At 40.1% G+C, this 20,208-nt stretch overlaps 2 protein-coding genes and 1 non-coding gene across 3 annotated transcripts in view; 1 reads left to right on the top strand and 2 right to left on the bottom strand.

The window, feature by feature from the left end:
• The window catches only part of LOC117575747 (uncharacterized), a 50,038-nt gene that overhangs the window by 28,873 nt on the left and 957 nt on the right, over positions 1-20,208 (top strand). The window contains exons 4-9 of the mRNA XM_034260105.2: positions 15,895-16,098; positions 16,155-16,288; positions 16,351-17,040; positions 17,102-17,691; positions 17,749-18,966; positions 19,027-20,153. Coding sequence (XP_034115996.2) covers positions 15,895-16,098; positions 16,155-16,288; positions 16,351-17,040; positions 17,102-17,691; positions 17,749-18,966; positions 19,027-20,153 — 3,963 coding nt within the window. The remainder of the gene's footprint in view (positions 1-15,894; positions 16,099-16,154; positions 16,289-16,350; positions 17,041-17,101; positions 17,692-17,748; positions 18,967-19,026; positions 20,154-20,208) is intronic.
• Positions 1,335-1,406, bottom strand: Trnap-ugg (transfer RNA proline (anticodon UGG)). The gene has a single exon. It is a non-coding gene; the product is annotated as a tRNA-Pro (tRNA).
• On the bottom strand, positions 1,678-13,213 carry LOC117575751 (uncharacterized). Its single transcript, XM_034260109.2, has 4 exons — positions 12,342-13,213; positions 2,953-3,147; positions 2,291-2,401; positions 1,678-2,230 (listed from the first exon to the last, which is right to left on the bottom strand). Exons 1-4 carry the CDS (start codon positions 12,397-12,399, stop codon positions 2,004-2,006), a joined length of 591 nt encoding a protein of 196 aa, XP_034116000.1. The 5' UTR covers positions 12,400-13,213; the 3' UTR covers positions 1,678-2,003.

Here is a 20,208-nt window from a genome sequence, read left to right as displayed (position 1 = left end):
GATTTCGTTTTTTTTTTTTTTTCTATTTTTTTGTCGGTGTATGTTTGGCCTGCAAGTTTTTACAAATCATTAACTTGAAATATTACACATACGCCGTGTTTGTCAGTCGTAAAGAATATGTACCACTTTTGGTCGCTTGTTTAATGTCAGTTGTTCGTCATAAGCACGACAACCACTTCAGCTCCCAATTGAAAAATTCATTTAGAGATGGAAGACTGAACGATTTGTAAGCTTACCAACTTCGACTGATTAAATCAACCTCAATTATGCACCAAGACTTTCGCTATTTTCCATTAAATTCATCGCATTTTTAATTGACAATTTCGACAGGATAATTTCTCACGAACTCATCGCTAAGACACAGCTTTTGCTTTAGTGAATTGACACAGCTGTTGCTGCCGCTCTGTCATAGATTGAACAAATACTGCGGGCTAAAGAGCTGAGCTCTTTTTGCTTGACTGATGCCATGTTGATACTGTGTAGAGTAGAGGATAACTGGCACTGTGGCATGTGGTGACTTGTTTTTGGCCAATGTAACTGCATTACACATTTCTGTGTCTTGGCCCGCAGCTTGTGTCCCGCTTTGGCGGATGAATGACGCGAAGGCCACACTATATCAAAAAATTACAGATTGCGCAGTCCGTTTTTGATTTGCGTGGCACTGGCGAGTGAAAGTGGTTTTGTCGTGGGCATAATTTTCGAGTATTACAAAATACGATGCATCTATTCTTTGAGCAAATTATGAATGTCAACAGCCGTAGGCTTACAAAACGAAAGAGAAATTATAAACAGAGCTTGTGGTTAGGTTACATCATAATCTGTATTGGATTTTTGGATGCAGTTAAAAGATCTTTCACACTTTCAAATGGGATGCAACCAAGCTACCACCGCTGCAACGTCGTAAACTAGCCGCAACCAATGAAAAGCTAGCAAAACACATTCATTGTTCAATTTTCCAATTGTCATCGATAAAACAGCAGACACACATCGACATAACACACAATGCTTTATCGGCAAGTCAATCGGAGCCCGCTCTAAACAAGTTGCATGTGCTGTGCTGCATTCAATCGCGATGAAAATATTTCAGCCATGGTCCAACCGGGCGCTTTCTCATTATCTTCTCCTCTGCATCGTTGGCTCAAACCGGCAGCCAAAACTAATGCAATCAACCGGCAGCCATCCGTTCGCCAAATGCTTTTCATATCTTCACTTGCCAATCGTTTGGCCGGCTTGTATGCTTAATTAAATTTACCATAATACGCTGCTGCTGTAGGCTTAAAATGTTTGTTAATGCACGCTTACTTAAAAAAAAAAAATCAAAAAATAATTGCGACGGGCTCAACCGGGATTTGAACCCGGGACCTCTCGCACCCAAAGCGAGAATCATACCCCTAGACCATTGAGCCGCTTGGCGAGCAGACTTTTATTTCCAAACTCTAGCTACGCGCGTTGCTTTTGCGTTTTGGCCATGTTGTGCCTATTTTAAGTAACCGCATGCGCAGCTAAAAGTATGCAGCACTTTTTGTCATGCGTCACCTATTATTGCACGCTCCTAAAACTATGCAACATTATGCACAACTGGCGTTTGATAAGAGCAGCAAAAATGAGCAAAGTTTTAGGCAATTAATAACATTAGTCTTTTCTTAAGAGTAAAAGTCAATTTTCTTTGTTTTCCTTAGCAATAGTTTTTATTTTAATTATTTGATCTATGCGTATATACAGATTTTACATTTTACAGCAACTTACAAATAGCTTTATGAAAATAGTTCACGAAAATGCATGCACAAGAAAAATTAGCACAAAATGAAAATACTACAATGGATTTTCCGCAATAATCATATCGATGTTTTTCTAAATGTTATCTGCCATGTTTGTTAACTTAAATGTAATGCAAATCTTTCAGAAAATGTAAACTAATTCTTATTCAAAATGTGTACATATGCCTATGGCAATAGAAACCCTATCAGCTAATAGTCGTTGCAAAACTATTTACGTAAGTCTATTTAGGTGAATATATCCTCAACCAGCTGCTTGGTGATGATGCGATGTGGTCGCGTCGGATTCACCTTTGGGCGCTGATAGAGACGAGCATTGATTGCATACAGCCGGGGAGAGAGATCGCAGCGCACATTGAACCACCAGTCACAGACAAAGACCGCCTGAGAGAACTGTGTGCCATTGGGGCAAAGAAACGAAGCCTGACGTCCATCAATGTCGCAATAGTGCCAACCTAAGCAAGAAAAAAGTGTGTAAATTAAATGCTGCCAGCTGCAAATACAAGAAAACTTACCCTGACAGCGCGTTTCCATGTCCGCAAAGAAACCGGGATAGGCCTGTTCGTCGCAGTAGAAGTTTGTGTAGGGAACAGCCGAGAGTATGGGATAATCAACGCCGGGTCGACCTGCAAAAGTTATTTATTGGTTATTGCAATTAGCGGCTGGCGAGTAAACAACATGTCCTCTTCTGTTCATGTCGTGTCCTATCCTGTTTGTTTCCAATCAATTTCACTTCATGCCGCTTTACTTAAAAGAAAGTGCAACTGCATAAAAAAAAGGGTGGAGATCTCCCTCCTCCTCTCTGGCTCCGAAAAAAACGCTCTGCTGTCAGTTGCACGCGACAATTGCGAAACGCATAAAAAAGTGTTGAATGTTGGCATAAACAAATCTGAGTTTCCGGCCCCCAACTTCCTGTTTTCGCGTACCAATTCGTGGCTTCATAGTCCGATTCGGATCGCTAATAAATGAATTAGTAGATACGCTGCTCTACCAAAATATCCCATACGAAAAGAGACGACCCCCTTATGAAAAAGATAAAACAAAAGTGAAATGTATTTTTTCACACGACATGGAAATGAAAACATATTTCTGCAATCGAATCCTGTCGCAGGCTTTTGTTAGACAACACTCCTGCCGTGCATATTGATTGACTTGTCAGCAATAACACTTCACTTACCGGGTATGGACTTGCCCAGCTCCAGATATTCGCGTACCGAAGGACTCAAAAAATTATCGGGTATTTCCGGTACATCCTTCTCCTGGCTGCCGCTCTCCTCATTCTCCAGATCCTGCTGCGGTTCCGGCTCAAAGTTAACGGGTTCTGGCGCACGTGGTCTTTTCGCTCGCTTCGATCGAACCGTTTCGCTGCAATCTGCAAAATATTAAATCTAATTAAGTCAACTCAAATATCAAGTGTCAGATCTTAAAGTTCAAGGCAAGCGATATAAATCGCATTAGAGTCAAGATTAACAATTTGTTTTTTGGCTATTCATCACACCCATCAACAAAACCATCATCAGCTAAATTTCATTTATGTTAGGCCATGTTTTTAAACCAGCAAATGGTGACCTGGTTTTGCGATGGTGCAATATATAGAGTCTCACTTGTTGTGTGGCGTGTTGCACAACAGCAATTGTGGCAATGTTGACAAGTATTCTTTTGCGGTCGTGTTCTGGCCGTTGCTTGACCTTGCAGCTTCTCTTTGGCAGTGGGAAAATACGTATTCCACTGACAAAGTCAACAACAGCGTTGATGGTAATTGCTTAGTAATAATTTGCTGCTGCCTTTTTGTGTGTTTATTTGCTTTTGTGGCACTCGGCTGTGCTCATTAGCTTGATTTGCAGCTGCAACACACAACGTCGCGCTTCCTCCATTGCAGCCCACACGAATTTTGCATATAGCTTGAGGGTCAGTCTCCTTCTCTCTCTCTCTGTCTCTCTCAATCTTCTCGTGCTGTTTCTCTCTCATTTTGTATTGAACTTCTTGATTTGCATTCGGTCAGTCAGGCAGTCCGTTGGCCTGGTCAAAACTACAACTGCAACTGAAACTCGTTCTTAATTTCATTCTACAATTCGCGCAATTTATTCACGTCGTTTGTCTCGCTTGCCTTTTTGTCGTTTGTTGTAATTGTAATTGACCTTAACCTTGTTAACTTGTTGTTCATTTTTGTCTCTTTCTTGCTGTTGCTGTTGTTACAGTTGTTCATGTTGTTGTGATTGGTTTTGTGGTTGTAGCTGTCGTCATTCAAGTTAAGCTTCTCCGTAGTTTAATTATTTTTAGGCGTATGAACTCTCTGGTGAGAGAAGGGCAACCTTTAGAGCATGTAAAGCTTTGCAAATAAATTTGCATGACATTTCAGAGTGCATAAAATTATTTTGTAAATTGCAAAGTATTGAAAGGCAAACAACGGAAGGAAAATTAAAATTTGTGCGAGTCATTTTATGTTTATTTCTTGCAAATTCGATAAAATAACATAACAATCATATGGTTACATTTTAATAGTTTCTCAGCCTGCACATTCAATTGCTTCTCACCTTCAAAAATAACTAATGGCCATAACTTTTGCAAGTTTCCTAAGTTTGCTTCCTTTTGGCTGACGTTAACTGCTTCATTGTGTCAAGTAAATGATGAATGGCGCACCTTAAAATTGGGCAACTGATAAAAAATGACAGCCTGGATTTATGTGCTTGCAACATCGCGGATGTTGCCATGGATATATGCACAATATATGTGTGTCAGGAGTAAGAGATATGTGTTGCAGAGAATTAACTTCTGGTAGGCGTGGCTTGGTGTGATTTGAGCCACAAGTTTTATCAATTGGCCGGTTTTGCAGTGGAGCAGCAACAATTACAATTGTGAAATGCGTGGCAGTAGTTTTGCGCCGACCACTGTTACTGTTGTTAGCAGCTTAATGTAGCAGCTGCCACAATGTTGTGCACAATCTACACACACACACACTCACACACACTTCACCACCGAAAGGCAATTACTTTAATTATGCGACTGTGCTGCAAAACCAAAAAACCCAATCACATTGGGTCGACGACGACAAGCCAACGCCGCCACCAATATGTTATATGTATTGTGGGGATCGGAGATCGATGTTGTTGTGTCGACTTTAGGTTACCTAACCCAATGCCATAACGTGCCACAGGGGTGTGCCACCGGCCAAGCCAGGCATGTGATGCACTGCATCCGCTCTGGCCAGCTGCCCAGCCCAACTCGACGCAGCCTCATTTCCAGGCTCCACGCTCTACTAAAATGTTTTTCATTAACTTCGCACAATAATTTTTTCTAATGGTTACGCACAACTTTTGTAGATATATGTATGTAGATACATATACAGATGCAGATACAGATACAGATAGCCACGTACTCATAGTTTGCCAATTGTTTTTGTAGGCTTTACAATTTGTCGCCGGCAACACTTTGTTGCTTTTACTGTTGTTGTTATTGTTGTTGCTGCTGTATTGTCGCTGTGGGTTTTTGTTTGCCTCGCGACTCGACTCTAATTACAATTTGATTGTTTTTCGCAGTAATTATTTCAATTGTAATAAATTTTTCTGACAAAATTTAATGTTGCAATTTGTCGCTTCCCCTGAGTAAGAGTGTCGGTGCCGAGTGTGTGTATGTTTGTGTGTAGCTAATAATATGTTTTTCAATTGCATATTTCTCTTAGCCAACAATCTCTGCGTTTTGGGTGGGTGGTTCAGTGGTTTTTAATGTGGGGCTGATTGGTTTGCGCTTTCCCCTAATTTTTCTTGCTTAAATAATGAGCTAAAAGTAGAGCTCAGAGAAGAGCACATTAAAATTATATTGCAATATTGCTAAAATACTATAAATAATTAGATAAAAGTGTTAAGAAATTGTCAATTTTCTACCAAAAACTTGTTATTTGTTTTCTGGCTAGCCTTAATATTTCTTCATTTTTATTGAATCTTTTGTTCGAATATCATCCAAATCCAGTCAAATTGAAAAGTTTTGAAATATTGCCAACATTTTATAAACAATATAATGAGTTAGTTAACAAATTCTAGCCATAAATTATGTAGCCACAAACTTGATAATTGCTTATCATAATTGCTGAAATAACTTTTAATGTTTATCGAATCTGTTTGTTCAAACACTGCTTTTAAAAACCACTCAAACTTATAGTAATTTTAGAAATTATACCTGCCAAAACTATTTACATATTTCGATATTAAGTACAGGATAGATTAGACACAGTCAAGTAAATCGCCTGCAGCTGTCCTCGTATTTATTATATCCTTGATGATAATCTGTGCTCCTCCTATCAACTCAACAAGCTCGCACGAAACATCAATTAAACATTGCCACGATATTTAAAAGCGCCAATTTTACCGCCTTCAAGTTTACAAAAGCCATTGGCAAAGCAATGGCCCAGTTACTTTAGTTAGTTGTAGGCAATTGGTGGAGGGCGTATTTCGATAGCCTCGATAAGAATCGAAAATAAAGTCAAAAGTAGTTCGTTCTAACGGCTTTTGTGTCAAATTCGATTTGGCAATTTGCATTTTTCGGCGCAACTTGTTCATGAACCACGGATTGAATTAACGAATGGATGGATATGGATTGTCTGTATTCATAATTTTTGATGTGGTCCGTAAAATACGTTGCATGTGGCAGCCACAGAGAGGAGGGGGAGGAAAAGTACTTTTGGTTACGGCTCGGCTCAGTTCGCTTTTCGAAGACAAAGCGCCTTTGAGCTATTTACAATCGTCGTCGTCGTCATCGTCATCGTCGTCTTGGCGTTACACGAATAAAAATGAAAATGAAAATGAAAAAAAAAAAAGAAAAACTGCAGCGAACTCGTTTGTTGCATTGTTTTAGTTTTATAAATCGTCGCGACGCTGCGCGGCGTTTAGGTTTGGCCAGCAGCAGTTTATGCAATGCATTTAGTCAATAGATTAAGGAGCCGGCTCTATACTATTTGCAATGCCTATCGTAGCGTGTGCATTCACGTGCATGTGTCAGCACCATGGTGCGAGAGTGTATGTGTGTGTGTGTGTAACAAATCGTGACTGCATGAAGTTGCCGTTAACAAAATCTGTGACTTTGCCGCAAACTCAAACGCTGCTGCGATCAAGGCACATGCGCATTTTTAAGGTGGAGCTTGTCGCGCTTTTTTTTTGGGATCGACAATAATATTTAAAGCGATTTTCCACAAAAACAGTCTGGCATTGATTGCACTAGCAGAGCAAAAATTAATGTTATTATTTTGAGCTAATTAACTAAATGAGTGCGCATAAGTTAAAGCAAAAATAAATGCCAACTTTCAACTGGCAAGGAATTTGATAATGTATATTGACTTTTCTCTTTAGAGAAGTACTTTTACTACAGTAATTACTTTAGGGCTTTGATTATGTATTTAAGGTTTTTATTTGATCAAAATAATTGATTAGAATAATTGGCAACTTTTATTTCAATATTTTTTTAAGATCGAAAAGTTCTTAAATTAAGATTTGCAATCTATGTTTATTAGGATTTTTTTACCTTCTTCTCATAGAAAGCTTATAACTTTGTGTCTCGTGAAAAAATACATATATATCCTTCAGTATATTTTGGTATTTTTCTGATGTATTAATTTGGTAGATTTAAAGAATAATACCACATTGCTTGGCTTTAAGCATACTCGACTATAGTTTTATCACTTTGAGTGTGTTAAACAGTTTGAAAATCATCAACCTAGTTTTCATAATTCCTTTTAGAAAATGCGTTCAGCATAATGATAGCCAAAGTGAATCTGCAATAGTATGGTATATAAATGAGTGGAGCTGATTATGGACGTCATCTATGTTATATACACGTCTATATATTTAAGTATGTAGATGAAGAGGGGTCGGGAATAATCCACCTGGCAGATTTATTTGATGTCGACGGGCGCGAAAGGCAGGCGCAACAGGAAATTCATTTACATAATTTTTGCGCTGTCCATTGGCATCCTTTGCGCTTGACTGGGCATTATCCTTTTAACGAGGCACACGAGAGAAAGGGAGACGCGCAAGCAGGAGTGAGAGAGGGTAAGAGAAACCAATGTACGCAGTCAGATGGCTAGCCGTGTGGATAATCAGCCTATCAAGGATTCAATTATATAATGAGCTTAATTTATTTTGCGAGACTCGACGGATCATCGTGGAACTGAATTATGTTTGCGGCGACAGTCACTTGCCATTGCCATTGCCATTGCCTGTTGTTTGTCGTTTGCCGTTTGCCCCGTGTGGCTCCGCTTAATGTTGTTATTGTTAGCGGCGGTCTCATTGTGAAAGGATGTGCCACGTCGTCTTTTCGCTTTTTTTTTTGTGTTTTTGTTGTATTCATAAATGATTTATGTGCTCGTACTTGTCAATGAAATGCTGCCCCATTTGCATCGCGGTGGCTTTTAACCCTTAACGACTTTAAGTGGATCATCCCACTTGCAACACTTCAACTCTTTCAATTCAATTTATATATACAGCTTTAGTATTTTATGACTGCACTGAAAGATTAGTCATTGTATCAGTTATTTATTAAAGTGGCCGAGAGTCATGCGAAAATCACATCAAACATAAATTGCACTTCTTTTGGTCTATACTTTTGGCCACATTAATGATATGGTCGGCTGCCAAAAAGTGTTTAATACTGTGCGTATACCTGCGTACATATGTAATTATAAATTTTTATTTCATATTAATTGCATTGAAAGCCGCCTCGGCCACAGGCAGTTTATCATCGGCCAGCTCATAAATATAAATGAGCACAAATTTGTATTTTTCTGCTCTTTTTATATTACTGTTGTTGTTTTTTTCTCTTTTTTTGCGCAATTTGTCGCGCACAAAGCAAATTTCAATTTAATTGAAAATTATGCCATGGCATTAACATTAATCGCAAATTAATGGCAAAACGCAATGCAAAGAGTTTTGCCGCCTGTGTGCGACCAGATCTCATTGGATTTGATCCTCCGCAAAAAAAAAGAGTGAATAAAATATTGTAAGGAAATGTTGCCACTGAGCAATTGAAGGCGTTAGCCAACAACTGGTTGTTGGCCTCAATCAAATTACAAGTTGCCATTAAATATTTTTGAATATGTATGTACACACATATATGAATCGAGTATATAACTTTAGGCTTATCGCCTTTGTGCCATTTGCATATGCCACCACACAGCTGGGGCGGCTCTCGACTCTTTCTTGTTTTTTGTTTCTTTTTTTTTTTTTTTAACATTTTGTTGTGTGTTCGTTTGTCCGACAGCCGCATAAATTGTTTTCTCATGTGTGCCAAATGTTTGACTTACGCGCCAAAAAATATTTGAGCATTTAAATCTTTTGTATGCACTGTGCGTGTGTCTGCAAGTGTTTATGGCTGTATGTGTGTGCGTGTGTGTGTGTGTTGTGTGTGGAATGGGCCACTTTTTGTTATCCACAAATAAATCAATTAATTTTTGAACATGCGAATGCAAATGCGTTCTCAAGCTGCAATTAGAGAAGAACATGTGTCGTGACACGAAACAAAGTGAAGAATAATACGATGAAAGACAGAAATTAAATTGTGTAACGTTTCTAGAATATACAAATCTTATCAAAGTAAATTTAAAATATGAGATAAGTATTCATTTAAAATAACAGTAATAATTTGAGCACTTTATTTATTATAAATGAAAAAAAATGAAAAGAGATAATTTGACCTAACTATTCATTAATATATTAATAATTTAAAGAAAAACAATGTGAGGACGCAAATAAGAAAATAATATAAGATTCACTGAAATTTATTTTGCTGAACGTACAGAACTTCTTTTTCGCCAACATTCCAAGTGATTATTTGTTATCATGTTTGCTCCAATGTTCTTTAAAATAATCCACTTTTGAAATATTAGGAAAAAAAGTAATGCTCTTTTGGCATTTTCTACTTAAACATTTTAATTTGCAGAAAAATATCCTTAAGGTATATTGTAAAAAGAACTTGACAACAAAACCCTTTAATTTCAATTCAATACTCAAAGGAAACGTAAAGTTTTTCTAAAAACATACAGATCTTCTTTCATCACATTCCAAGAGGTTATTACATATCGTATTAGCTCCAATTACCTTAAAAACAATCGCAGCACGCTCCCATCTCTAGCAAAGTGTAGCAACTTTGGTATTTTACCACCTGGCGACAGTGGGACAAAAACGCACTGTGTGAACAAGTGACAACTCTGAAGGCGGGCGGAAGGCTTTATCTGCATGGCAAATATAGTATGTCAGATATACAAGGTATACGAGCTGACAAGGAGCATTTAGCTCAATTTATAGGCTCAACTATGCATTAATTGCTGCCATACATCAGACGTGTTTTATCATTGCAAAAGCATAAAAGTTTCCGTTTCGCATTAAGCAGCAGATAGCAAAAAGTATTGAAAGTCTTTTGCCTTTTGGCTCATAAATTTGTTTTCCTATCGCCGCATTGCAGAAAACCATTTGCATACTTCTTATTGATGGCAAATGTTTTGACATGCAGTTGTTGTTGTTAGTTAGTTTTGTTTGTTGTTGTGCTTGTAGCGGATGTTCGCTCGAAGAGCAAAACAAAAGACGCTTAGTTACACGACGTTGCATTAAGTATACGCGCCGTTGCGCCTTGCAAATTGTGAATTGTGAATGGTTAATGGCGAGTGGGTAGCAAACGTTAGCACCACGACCACAAGATGCGCGGCGGCATCCACTTTGCAGAAACCCAATCAAATCCGATGTGATTGCTGTTGCTTGCTTGCATACAATTAATTATAATTCATTATGCAGAGTTATGGGATTTTTAAATAAATTATTATTCCCTCGAGGAAGTTCCACTTTATATCACAGCTCTGATGACCTTTATATTTAAATATTATGCTTGGCTAATGTTAAATAATGAAGACTTAAATAAATGGATTGAGTTGCAAAGTCAAAATCCAACATCAATCATAAAATAACCTGCCAAGATTATATAGGCGTCAGATGAATCATTAAAAATTGATTTCATTTACTTCCCCGTTCCTGTGATTTAGAGTAAACTCTTTATTTGTTATATTTTACTAGTGAATTACGTATTCATTTCATCATTTTGTGTATTTCAGTCAGTATAACAATTTTTAAGAATCTTGAATTGACATTGCAAAATTGCCAAGGTATTTCTTATAATTAAGGTTTTTTTTTTTTAAATTTGCATTCAAATTACGAAATTCCTACAGAAAAATATACAATAAAATGTATCCATAAAAATCATAATTGAAGTGTCTTCACCTGGCGCCTTTGGGGTATTAATGCAATTGTTTATAACATTCAATTAGCACTAAAAATTTGTATGCGATGTCTGCGCTACAAATTGATGTCATGCGAGAGATCACCTTAAGAGACGACAACAGTCATGAAGTTTGATCATGTGCAGCATTAGTAAACTTGCCCCCACTTAACAGAGTCGTAAAGCACTCAACTACAGTGGAATATCAGTACAATAAACAGCTTTAAAATTTCTTGAAATTAATCATCTGAGTTACTTTTATAGAGACGTGTCACTATAAAATCGAATTTGAATTGCAAATAAAATAAGTAAACAATTGTCAACCATTTGACATTAGACAGTAGTTTCAGATGTTGTTGTTGTGTCTGCTTATTGTTGTGTTGTGTTGTGTATGTGGGCAAGTTGATTAAAAATATATTAATAAAATGCAATGCCAATGCGACGATTAATCTGAAGCGAACCCAACAACTCTCTCACACCTCATCGAAATGGCAAACGAATATTAATGCTTTACTTTAGTTGTTGTGGCCACAAAATACAGAAATATCGTGCAGCTTGTGGGTGCGGATTGTGGCAACCTTCAAAATTTCGTGAGAGCCGCTCGTACACAAATTGTGGCTTCGAAATGTCAAAGGTCAAATATAGAACTTTCCCAAGTTGTTTTTTTTTTGGCGCCTTTCAAATCACTCGAAACTCTCTCATGAATGCAGATCTTTGAGTATGCCAATTACATAAGCAATTACATCACAGATTTTTTTTGTTGCTGCGTGGCTGTTGACAATAACAACAACAACAGCAACAACCCCCGCGTCTTGGGAGTTTGTTGGTGGTGTTTGATGTTGCAAGCAGCGCCACTTGCTGCTGCCCCCAGGTCTCTGGCCATAAACTAAGATTCAAAGCAACAAAACTGTAATGAAAACAACGTCGCGCGTTGACCATAAATACTGCAAAATAAAAAATAAAAAAAAAGGCAACCCGCGCGCGTTCTTCACGCAGTTTTTTGGCTTCTTTTTTTGTTGGTGTATTTTGTTTTTTATTTTATTTGTTAGCGCCTGACACATCAAGGCGGCTGTGTTACCTCGTTCCCGCCCTCTGTCTGAGCGGCGACGTTGCGACGTGTAATCTGCTTGAATTTATTGCGTTTAACTTGAGTTTTTCTGTAATTCGATTTGGCTGCATCTGAGTAGCAACAACGACAGCAGCAACAACTATGCCTTGTGACCATAAATTATATTCTCGTTGTTGTTGCGGGTTGCATAAACATTTATGTATGTGAATTTTGATTAATGTCGCCGCACACAGCAAGTTGCAACTTACCAGTAAACAGTAAATATCCACAAAACACGATGAGCACAACGGTGATCCTGGGCAACATGTTGCTAACGTTGAATGTTGTTGCTAACGATTGTTGCTAAAGTATTGTTGTTGCCGCCCGTCACTTTCGTCGCTTGCTGCCCGTTTGTTTGTTTGTTATTATTGTTATGTACGTATTTGTTTTGACCTTTTCACAGCCGCTTAGTATTGGTCTCTCTCTCTCTTCCCGTACAAGGTGAAAACCGCAATTGCAATCTCCTCGAGACTTGGCGTGTAAATAAAACGCGCGCGCGCGCTTGCGACTTAAAAAAACGCGTGCGATTTTACGAGTCGTTAGACTAAAGCGATTAATCGCTTTTCCATTAGCCGCAGCTGCAACACACCGCCAATTACATGCGGCTTAATGTTTTTTCCTTATTGTCTGGTTGGTGCCACGCCAAGAAACCGTTAAAGAGAGTCGAGAGTGTGTATTAAATTTGCATGAATTGGCCTATAAAACGTAACTAGAGTTTTTGTGTTTTTGTATGTTGTTGCATGTGGGGTTGCCTAATACGCGGCTGCCTCAAGTAGCGGGCGGGCGCTTTGCAGTTGCAACAGCAACAGCAACAGTAGCAGAGTTGTTGCCTCAAACAATAGCACAGCACTTAAGCACACACACACTCGTATATAATTTTGATATTTTTGTTGTTGTTATTGTTATTAGGCTACTGTGTTGTTGTGTCTGTAAGTCTGTCTCCAGCTGCCACACACAATTGTGTTGTTGCATGTAATTTCGGTTTTAGTTAAAGCAATAACAATATCGCTTAGATCAGTCAAAAGGTACGACACGCGAATCAACAACAACCGTTCGCTATGGGGTTTCAGCTTCAACTGATTTCTGTTTTTCAATTGTTGTTCAATTTTCGCAACGAGCATCCAGACTCAGTCTCAGACTGAGTCGAAACTCGAGTCGCTTGGCTGCTGCTGCCGCTGCTGTTGCTGTTGCTTTGAGCCTGGCTCGAACTCGTTTGTCGTGCCTCCAAAATATTTTTTTGCTGCTCAGCTGCTTGTGCTTTTAATTGTGCTAACTAGACTTGGCCTTACGCAACTGCAAATCAAATTAAATCAAATCGCCTGATGAGTCAGACCCTAGTCAATGGGCAGCCTTCACATCTCGAAGCGTTAGCATTGTGCTCGTTAGCAAAAAAACAAAACTAACTACACAGAGATATGACCCCAAGACACTCGAACAAACAGCTCCAAAATCATGTAATTAAGAAGTTTGCTCTTTTTTTCTATGTTGTGTTTTTGGCCAGAACGGAAAAACCTTACCAAAAACTCTACTTTTGGAGGCCTCCTTTCATTTTTGTTTATCCATCTGAAAATGTTTTTATATATATATATAAATACATTTTGTTTTTCTGTAGCCAGCTGCTGCTAATCGTAGTTGAAGTGGAGCGTCGAGAATCTCAATTCACGAATCTCGAATGCTGTGCAGCGTTGACCTTGTAACCAGTTTGTTGTTGCTGCCACAAATGTGTCTTTGCCCTCCAGACTCCTGACTGACTTCCAATTCCCATGGCACAACTTCAGCTTCCTTTTGCTCTGCACGCTTCACTCATTTACACTGGCCGCATTTCAATTTGCGTCTGATTTATACAGACTATATGTGGTATATAGCAGCTGACCAGCATGTCTAATTAGCCTGATTTTTTTTAGACAGGAGGCAGACAGGCAGCAACAATGGTGGAAGCGCCAACAGCAGCAGCAACAGCAGCAGTAGCTTTCAAGGTCTTGCATAATAAAAGTACAAACATAAATCATAATCGCATTAGTCGGAGGCAGCTTCACCGAGTCGCCCACACGTGTCCATTAAATAATGCAAACGAAAGCGAAAACAAAAACCAAAAAGCGACCATAAACAATGCGAACTACATGAATTATCTATTTTATACACACAAAAAACTACTAATAGCAAAAGTTGATTTCTCATTACAAGTCCGAAGTAAGTGCGCGGCACGCACCAAAAATCGCAATGTGGCGGCTAACGAGGCGGCTCAAAGCGCCAACAAGCAGCAAATTGTGTCCGTGCTGTGTCTGTCGTCCGTAATTGATAAACTGGCCAAAATGAAGTGTCTAAACTCCATGGCTGACTGACTCACAGACCAAGAGACGGACTGACGGACGTTCGCTGTAAACATTATTAAACAAAAATTCATTTTTGACTGCGCGCAATCATTGTTGTTTTTTTCCTTCTGTTTTTCAAACTGCAATTGCCTCGCTAATTGTTTTAATGTGTGCTAAATGTTGTTGTTCAATTTCAAGTATGAGCAAATTATAGGCAGAATGATTGCAGTTCAAGAGCCTATTACCTGCACCAAGTAAGAAAAGGCGTGTTTATTGCTCGCTAACATACTTGATATCAAGTATACGAAGTGTTGCAACAAAGCTGCAATTGATATTCACTAAAGGAAGTTTAAATATTTTTGATAAATTTCAAAAGAAGAATTAAATATTTGAGTGTGTTCCAAATTCGCATATTGTAATAGACAATTTTAATAATTGCTTCCCCTCTCATTAAGTACTTAAAAAGCACTTTAACTTCAAGTGTTGCGCACTTCTAGTCTTCAGTAATAAATAAGACTGGGATCAGCTCAGCTGTTGTGTACGCATAAAAATGTTCTGGCCAGTTGATTGATCGCTTGACTTGCGTAGGAAGTCTGTGTGGCGATTAGATTTTGACCATTAAAACTAATTGGCAGCGTAACTCGGCTGAAAATGAAACGAACACTCAGTCTCCACCACCAGCACCAATTAAATTGAACGCACAAGACACGCCAACACACAATAGAAGAGACATCAATTTGCGCTGAGATATGCCCAAGACAAGGTCAAGAGTGGCTTGACTTCAGAGGGAAGAGAGATCATGTCGATCACTCGAAATGCTTGTAAAGCACATGCTACCAATTCAATTGGCGCTGCCCTGCCCTAACCTCTGGGGCCAACATCATAAACAACAAGCCTGGTTTCGTTTTAATGATGTGCCAAGATTTGACGCTCCTACATGGGTTTCATTTACACACAACGATCACCATCGATCTGACGATGGCGATCTCGAATCTCAACTCTGGCTGCCATTTATGGTAGAACCGAGCGATTGGCGCGAACTTGCCTGTCATCTGCTACAAATCAGCTGTCATAAGCTCCCAAAAAGCGACGAAGCGGCGCGACGCCAGCATTTTTAAATTTTTATGTTATTTGGCGGTTTTTACAATCACTTTCAAAAGCAAGCAAGCAAGCACACACCACAAGCCACAATAGCTAGCAATAATAAAAGCAACACACACTAGCAAGCAAAAGCCAAGAGTCTGTCTCCTCCAAGTCGGCATCGCTGATAATGATCATTGCGAGAAGAAGCACGTTGAGAAATGCACAATTAAAAGTGGCAACTTCAAATACCGCTTACCATTCACCACCACAAAGTCGCATTCGATTGGATGCGAGATCGCATCATTAGAATGTCTTTTTTAATGGCCCACATTCATGTCCAATGTCTTATTTGCTTACTTGCTTGCAGGTGCTGAAGAACACCAAGAAGCAATTCAGCGATTATGCCGAGGAAACCCTGGCCGGGATCTCGAAGCATTTCCGTTTGCTGCACGGCCAGCTGCAGAATGCCGAACTGAAGGCGATCGAGATGCTGCGCGAGTCCAGTTTGTCGCCGCAGATGCAACTCAATGAGGCAATGAGCCAACTTAATGGCTACGAGCTAGTTTTAATGGTGAGTATTAAGTAGTAAGGCTTCTTTTTTCTATAACTTTCTCGTGTGACTAACAGAAACTACGCAAATGCCTGAAGCCCGAAGTGACGGATAACATTTTCTTGAAGGACGTCATCTGTTTAATTCACGAGCACTTGGAGAAGATTCCAACAAGTGTCAAAGTCAGTAAACTCGCTGGCAATCCATATTTGTAAGTACAGCTTAAAATATTAAACATTCATTTATAGATTAACTAATGTTTTCCCCTATCAGTATCAGCAACACCGTCGAAAAACTATCCGATATTATAAACCGGCACTTCAGCACCAAATTTAACAATCCACAAATTAAGGTAAAATTTTGCAACGAATATAACGAGAGCAGTACCATTTCGGACATTAGCTATGGTCACCAATCGCAAGCAAGCGCCATCACCTGTCCCAACACCAATATCCAAACACAGGAGTACGGACCGCTTGCCGTTGCACTTCCTTCGCACAGACATCAACTTCAGCTGAAGAACCACATCACCAGCTCCTACAGCAATAACTCTTTTGAGATGAACACACAGCACAGCGAAATTTTAAACTCATTCTCGGAGCTGGATATCAGCAACTCCAACTGTAACCAGAAATCCAATACCCTGGCTAGCCAAGTGGGCGATTGGTTTAAAACAGGTGCACGCGTCCTAGTGGTCTCTGCTAAGACTCCGCAAGATTTCTATGTCCAATGCCCTCAGACAGCGCAGCGCATTCGTGAGCAGCTAAAGAGATTTATGACGGAATTGTCTGATTGTCTTACGCCAAAAATGATTAATGTTGGTGAACAGTATGTTGTGCGTATCAAACAAAATGAAATCGATCGCTGGCAACGCGCTTTGGTTTTCTCAAAGTTAGCAAAACCGAACACTTATAAAGTCTTCTTACCCGATGTCGGGGTATATGAAACTGTACAGAGCAACGCGTAAGTAAATGGCAATTATTTAAATAAATGCATAAACTCATTTTATTGACGGACCTTGCAGTTTTTATGAGGTTCCCGATAGTCTAGTCGACTTGCCACGTGCATCCGTGCACTGCAGCTTGAAGCAGCTGATGCCCAGCACCGGCAACTCTAAGTGGGATCCTAAGGCAGGCGCCTTTCTTAGGCAGGTGGTGCAAAAAGAAGTTTTTGTGACAGTCCTGCGATTGATAGGGCCAAAATTCTACGAAGTGGATCTGACTACCACCAATTACAATTCATACTTTTCGGTACGCGAAGCTTTTTTATACACAGGCCTGGCACATTCAAAGAGTGGTTACACGCACGCTCAGCTGCCCAATCCACAGCAGCAGGTCGCACAAGCATCACAGAAATTGAAAGCAAATGAACCTCATGTTGGAAACATGGTGATGGTGCAGGTACTCCATGTGCAACATCCCCAGGATTTTCATGTTATGTGGCACAAAGATGGAGAAAAATACGAAGCCAAACAAACCGACCTTCAGCATGTCATGAATGGCATGAGTTTGGCCAATCTGGAGCCCATCTATATGGGTAGATTGCATATGGCTTGCGTGCTGCAGTGGGAAGGTCAATGGCATCGTGCTCGCATCGAGGAAATGCTGCCGGATGGTGAGTAGAGACTTGCTTCGCAATCAAGTAGTATCTAACATGATATGTGCATTGCAGGTTATGTCGTGGTTCGTTTTGTGGACAGCGGTGTAAAGCAAAAGCTATACTGGGACATGCTGGTTATGCTGCCGAAAGAGCTCTGGCATCCTGAGTTTGCCATCAAATGTTGCCTGGCCGATGTCGAACCACTACAGAAACATAGTTATGCTTGGACAAAGGCAGGAATCGACGCATTTAAACAGCTGACTTCCAATCCTAAGCTGATTATGGAAGTGATCTCTGTGCGCGACAATGTAGCTCATGTTGCGTTGCACTTCACATGCTCTGGCCGCGACAACACGAATGTGGCTGCATTGCTGGTGGCACAAGGGCATTGTTTGTCTAATGGCGACAGTAGTAAGGTTAGAGAACTGACGGTTGTCAATCAAGCGCCTCTCGATGCGGATACACGCAAATTAATAGAGTTGACCAAGAAACAGCTTAAAGATGTGGAGCAACCTAAGCCTGATGACAAGCTGGCACCAACAATTCAACGTAGCGAAATTGAGGTTCTTCACGTTGTAAGTCCCAGTGAATTCTACGTCACCTTGAAGCAATTTATGATCGGCTTAGCCGAGTTGAAAAAGTCCGTACAGAATGCAGCGGTTGCCATGAATGAGACGGAAGGGCACCTGCTTCAAACTGACTGGCAGCCAGGCAACATGTGTTACGTCTGGGTTAAGGCCAAGGCGGACATGAATATATTCTGGCATCGTGGTAAAATTATCAGCGTAGCCGATGAAACCGATATCGAGGATAAATATAATGTGCAACTGTGCGATATTGGCGAATTGGTCGAAATGGTACCTGCCTCCAGCTTATTGCCAATTAATGATGCTATGGCGCTTATCGCAAACGGCGCATTGCGTTGCCAGCTGTACGGCCTTTGTGCAAAGGATGGGGCTTGGTCACCAAAGTCCATTCAATTCTTTAAGGCCCAATTGGACGCATATAAACGGCTGTATGTGACTGGCCATGGCCGTGATGGCGACTGTGCGAATGTCAATTTATGGGGTTCATTCACCGAGATCTCTGGTGCCTTTTCTCCAGAGCGCACTACATTCGTTAGCATTAATGAAGAACTGATCAAAAACGGATGGGCCGTTAAGGATGGCAACAAACAATTCGATCTGCCAGAACACTCAGCTTCACTAAACACAATAACAATGCTGGATACAAATAACATTGACGATGACGAGGTCTTGGTGGACCTAAAAAACGTGGACAGACTAAATGGTAAAATGTCCTTGATTTGACATTATTTATTTAATTAAAAACTCATCTATTTCTCTATAGCTATGACACCTGTAATGTTTGGACCACTTCCGGATCAATCATTCGACTACAGTGATGAAATGCCTCCACTTCAACTGTTGGAAAATTTCAATGATAAGACACCCACCACAGGTTGCAATGAGGCGCCCTTGGCATGGCGAACACCGCGTGATTGCAAGAAAAGTATCTTTACGGCGCTGCCCACGTACGTCAATTACCAATGTGAGATCTATCTGAGTCTGAGTACTGATAAGCCATTTAATAAGCGTATGTGCGAGTTGCTAGCGATACACTTCAGTCTTGAGTTCCAGAATCAAGTGCCAGGCACTTATGTGGTGGGACAACCGGTGGTAGTCAGGTATCATTTGGACCAGAATTTCTATCGCGGCATTGTGCAGAGCAAGATTAGCTCAAAGGGCGAGTATCGTGTTTACTATGTGGACTATGGGAATGTGGAGAAAACGCTGCCTGCAGAGATGATTCCCTTTGCACCGTTTCCGCATTTGAATGCTATGTGCTTTCGCATTGCCCTCGATGGTATGCGACCCAAAGAGCATAAGTATGATCTAAATACAATGGATGCGCTGCACAATGCTGTGGTTATGAAATTGTGCAGTATTCGCGTTATGGAATCTAAAGCGCCAAATGGATTGCCACTGTGTCAAGTCAAGGTGGACAACGAAGATGTGGTCACCATGATGGTATCGAATGGCTGGGTCTTGCGTAAAACATCACATGATAAGCAAGAAGTTGCACTGCCTCGTCCCAAAATGCTCGAGAGTTTCAAAATGTTCGATGAGCTACAACAATTGGGTGAAGTGAACAACAATACGACCGTACAACCGCCTCCAGCGAAGAAGAAATACACAATGCAAAACCAACAGATGCAACATTTTGAATGCGATGAGGATTTCGATTGCAAGGAAGAAGCGTTACAGCAATTGCAAATGAGCATTAATTGCGAACAAAAGTCCGTCAGTGGTTTCTCAGATGACTATACTATGAACAATGATGACGGCATTCCGCTTATCAAAAAGAAAGTTCTCCCTATCTCTACGAGTCCTGAGCCAGATCCAGCCAGTTATTCGTCATCACCACATAGATCAGCCATAGATCAGGTTCGACGTCGCATTCAATTGCGTAACAAGGTATGTATTAAGTTATATTCAGTCACATTTACCACATTTAATCTCATTTGTGACA

Source organism: Drosophila albomicans, chromosome 2R (assembly GCF_009650485.2).
Source record: "Drosophila albomicans strain 15112-1751.03 chromosome 2R, ASM965048v2, whole genome shotgun sequence".
Classification (NCBI taxonomy): Eukaryota; Metazoa; Arthropoda; class Insecta; order Diptera; family Drosophilidae; genus Drosophila; species Drosophila albomicans.
Note: the sequence above shows the minus strand (reverse complement) of the source record. Positions and strands in the feature narration are given on the sequence as shown.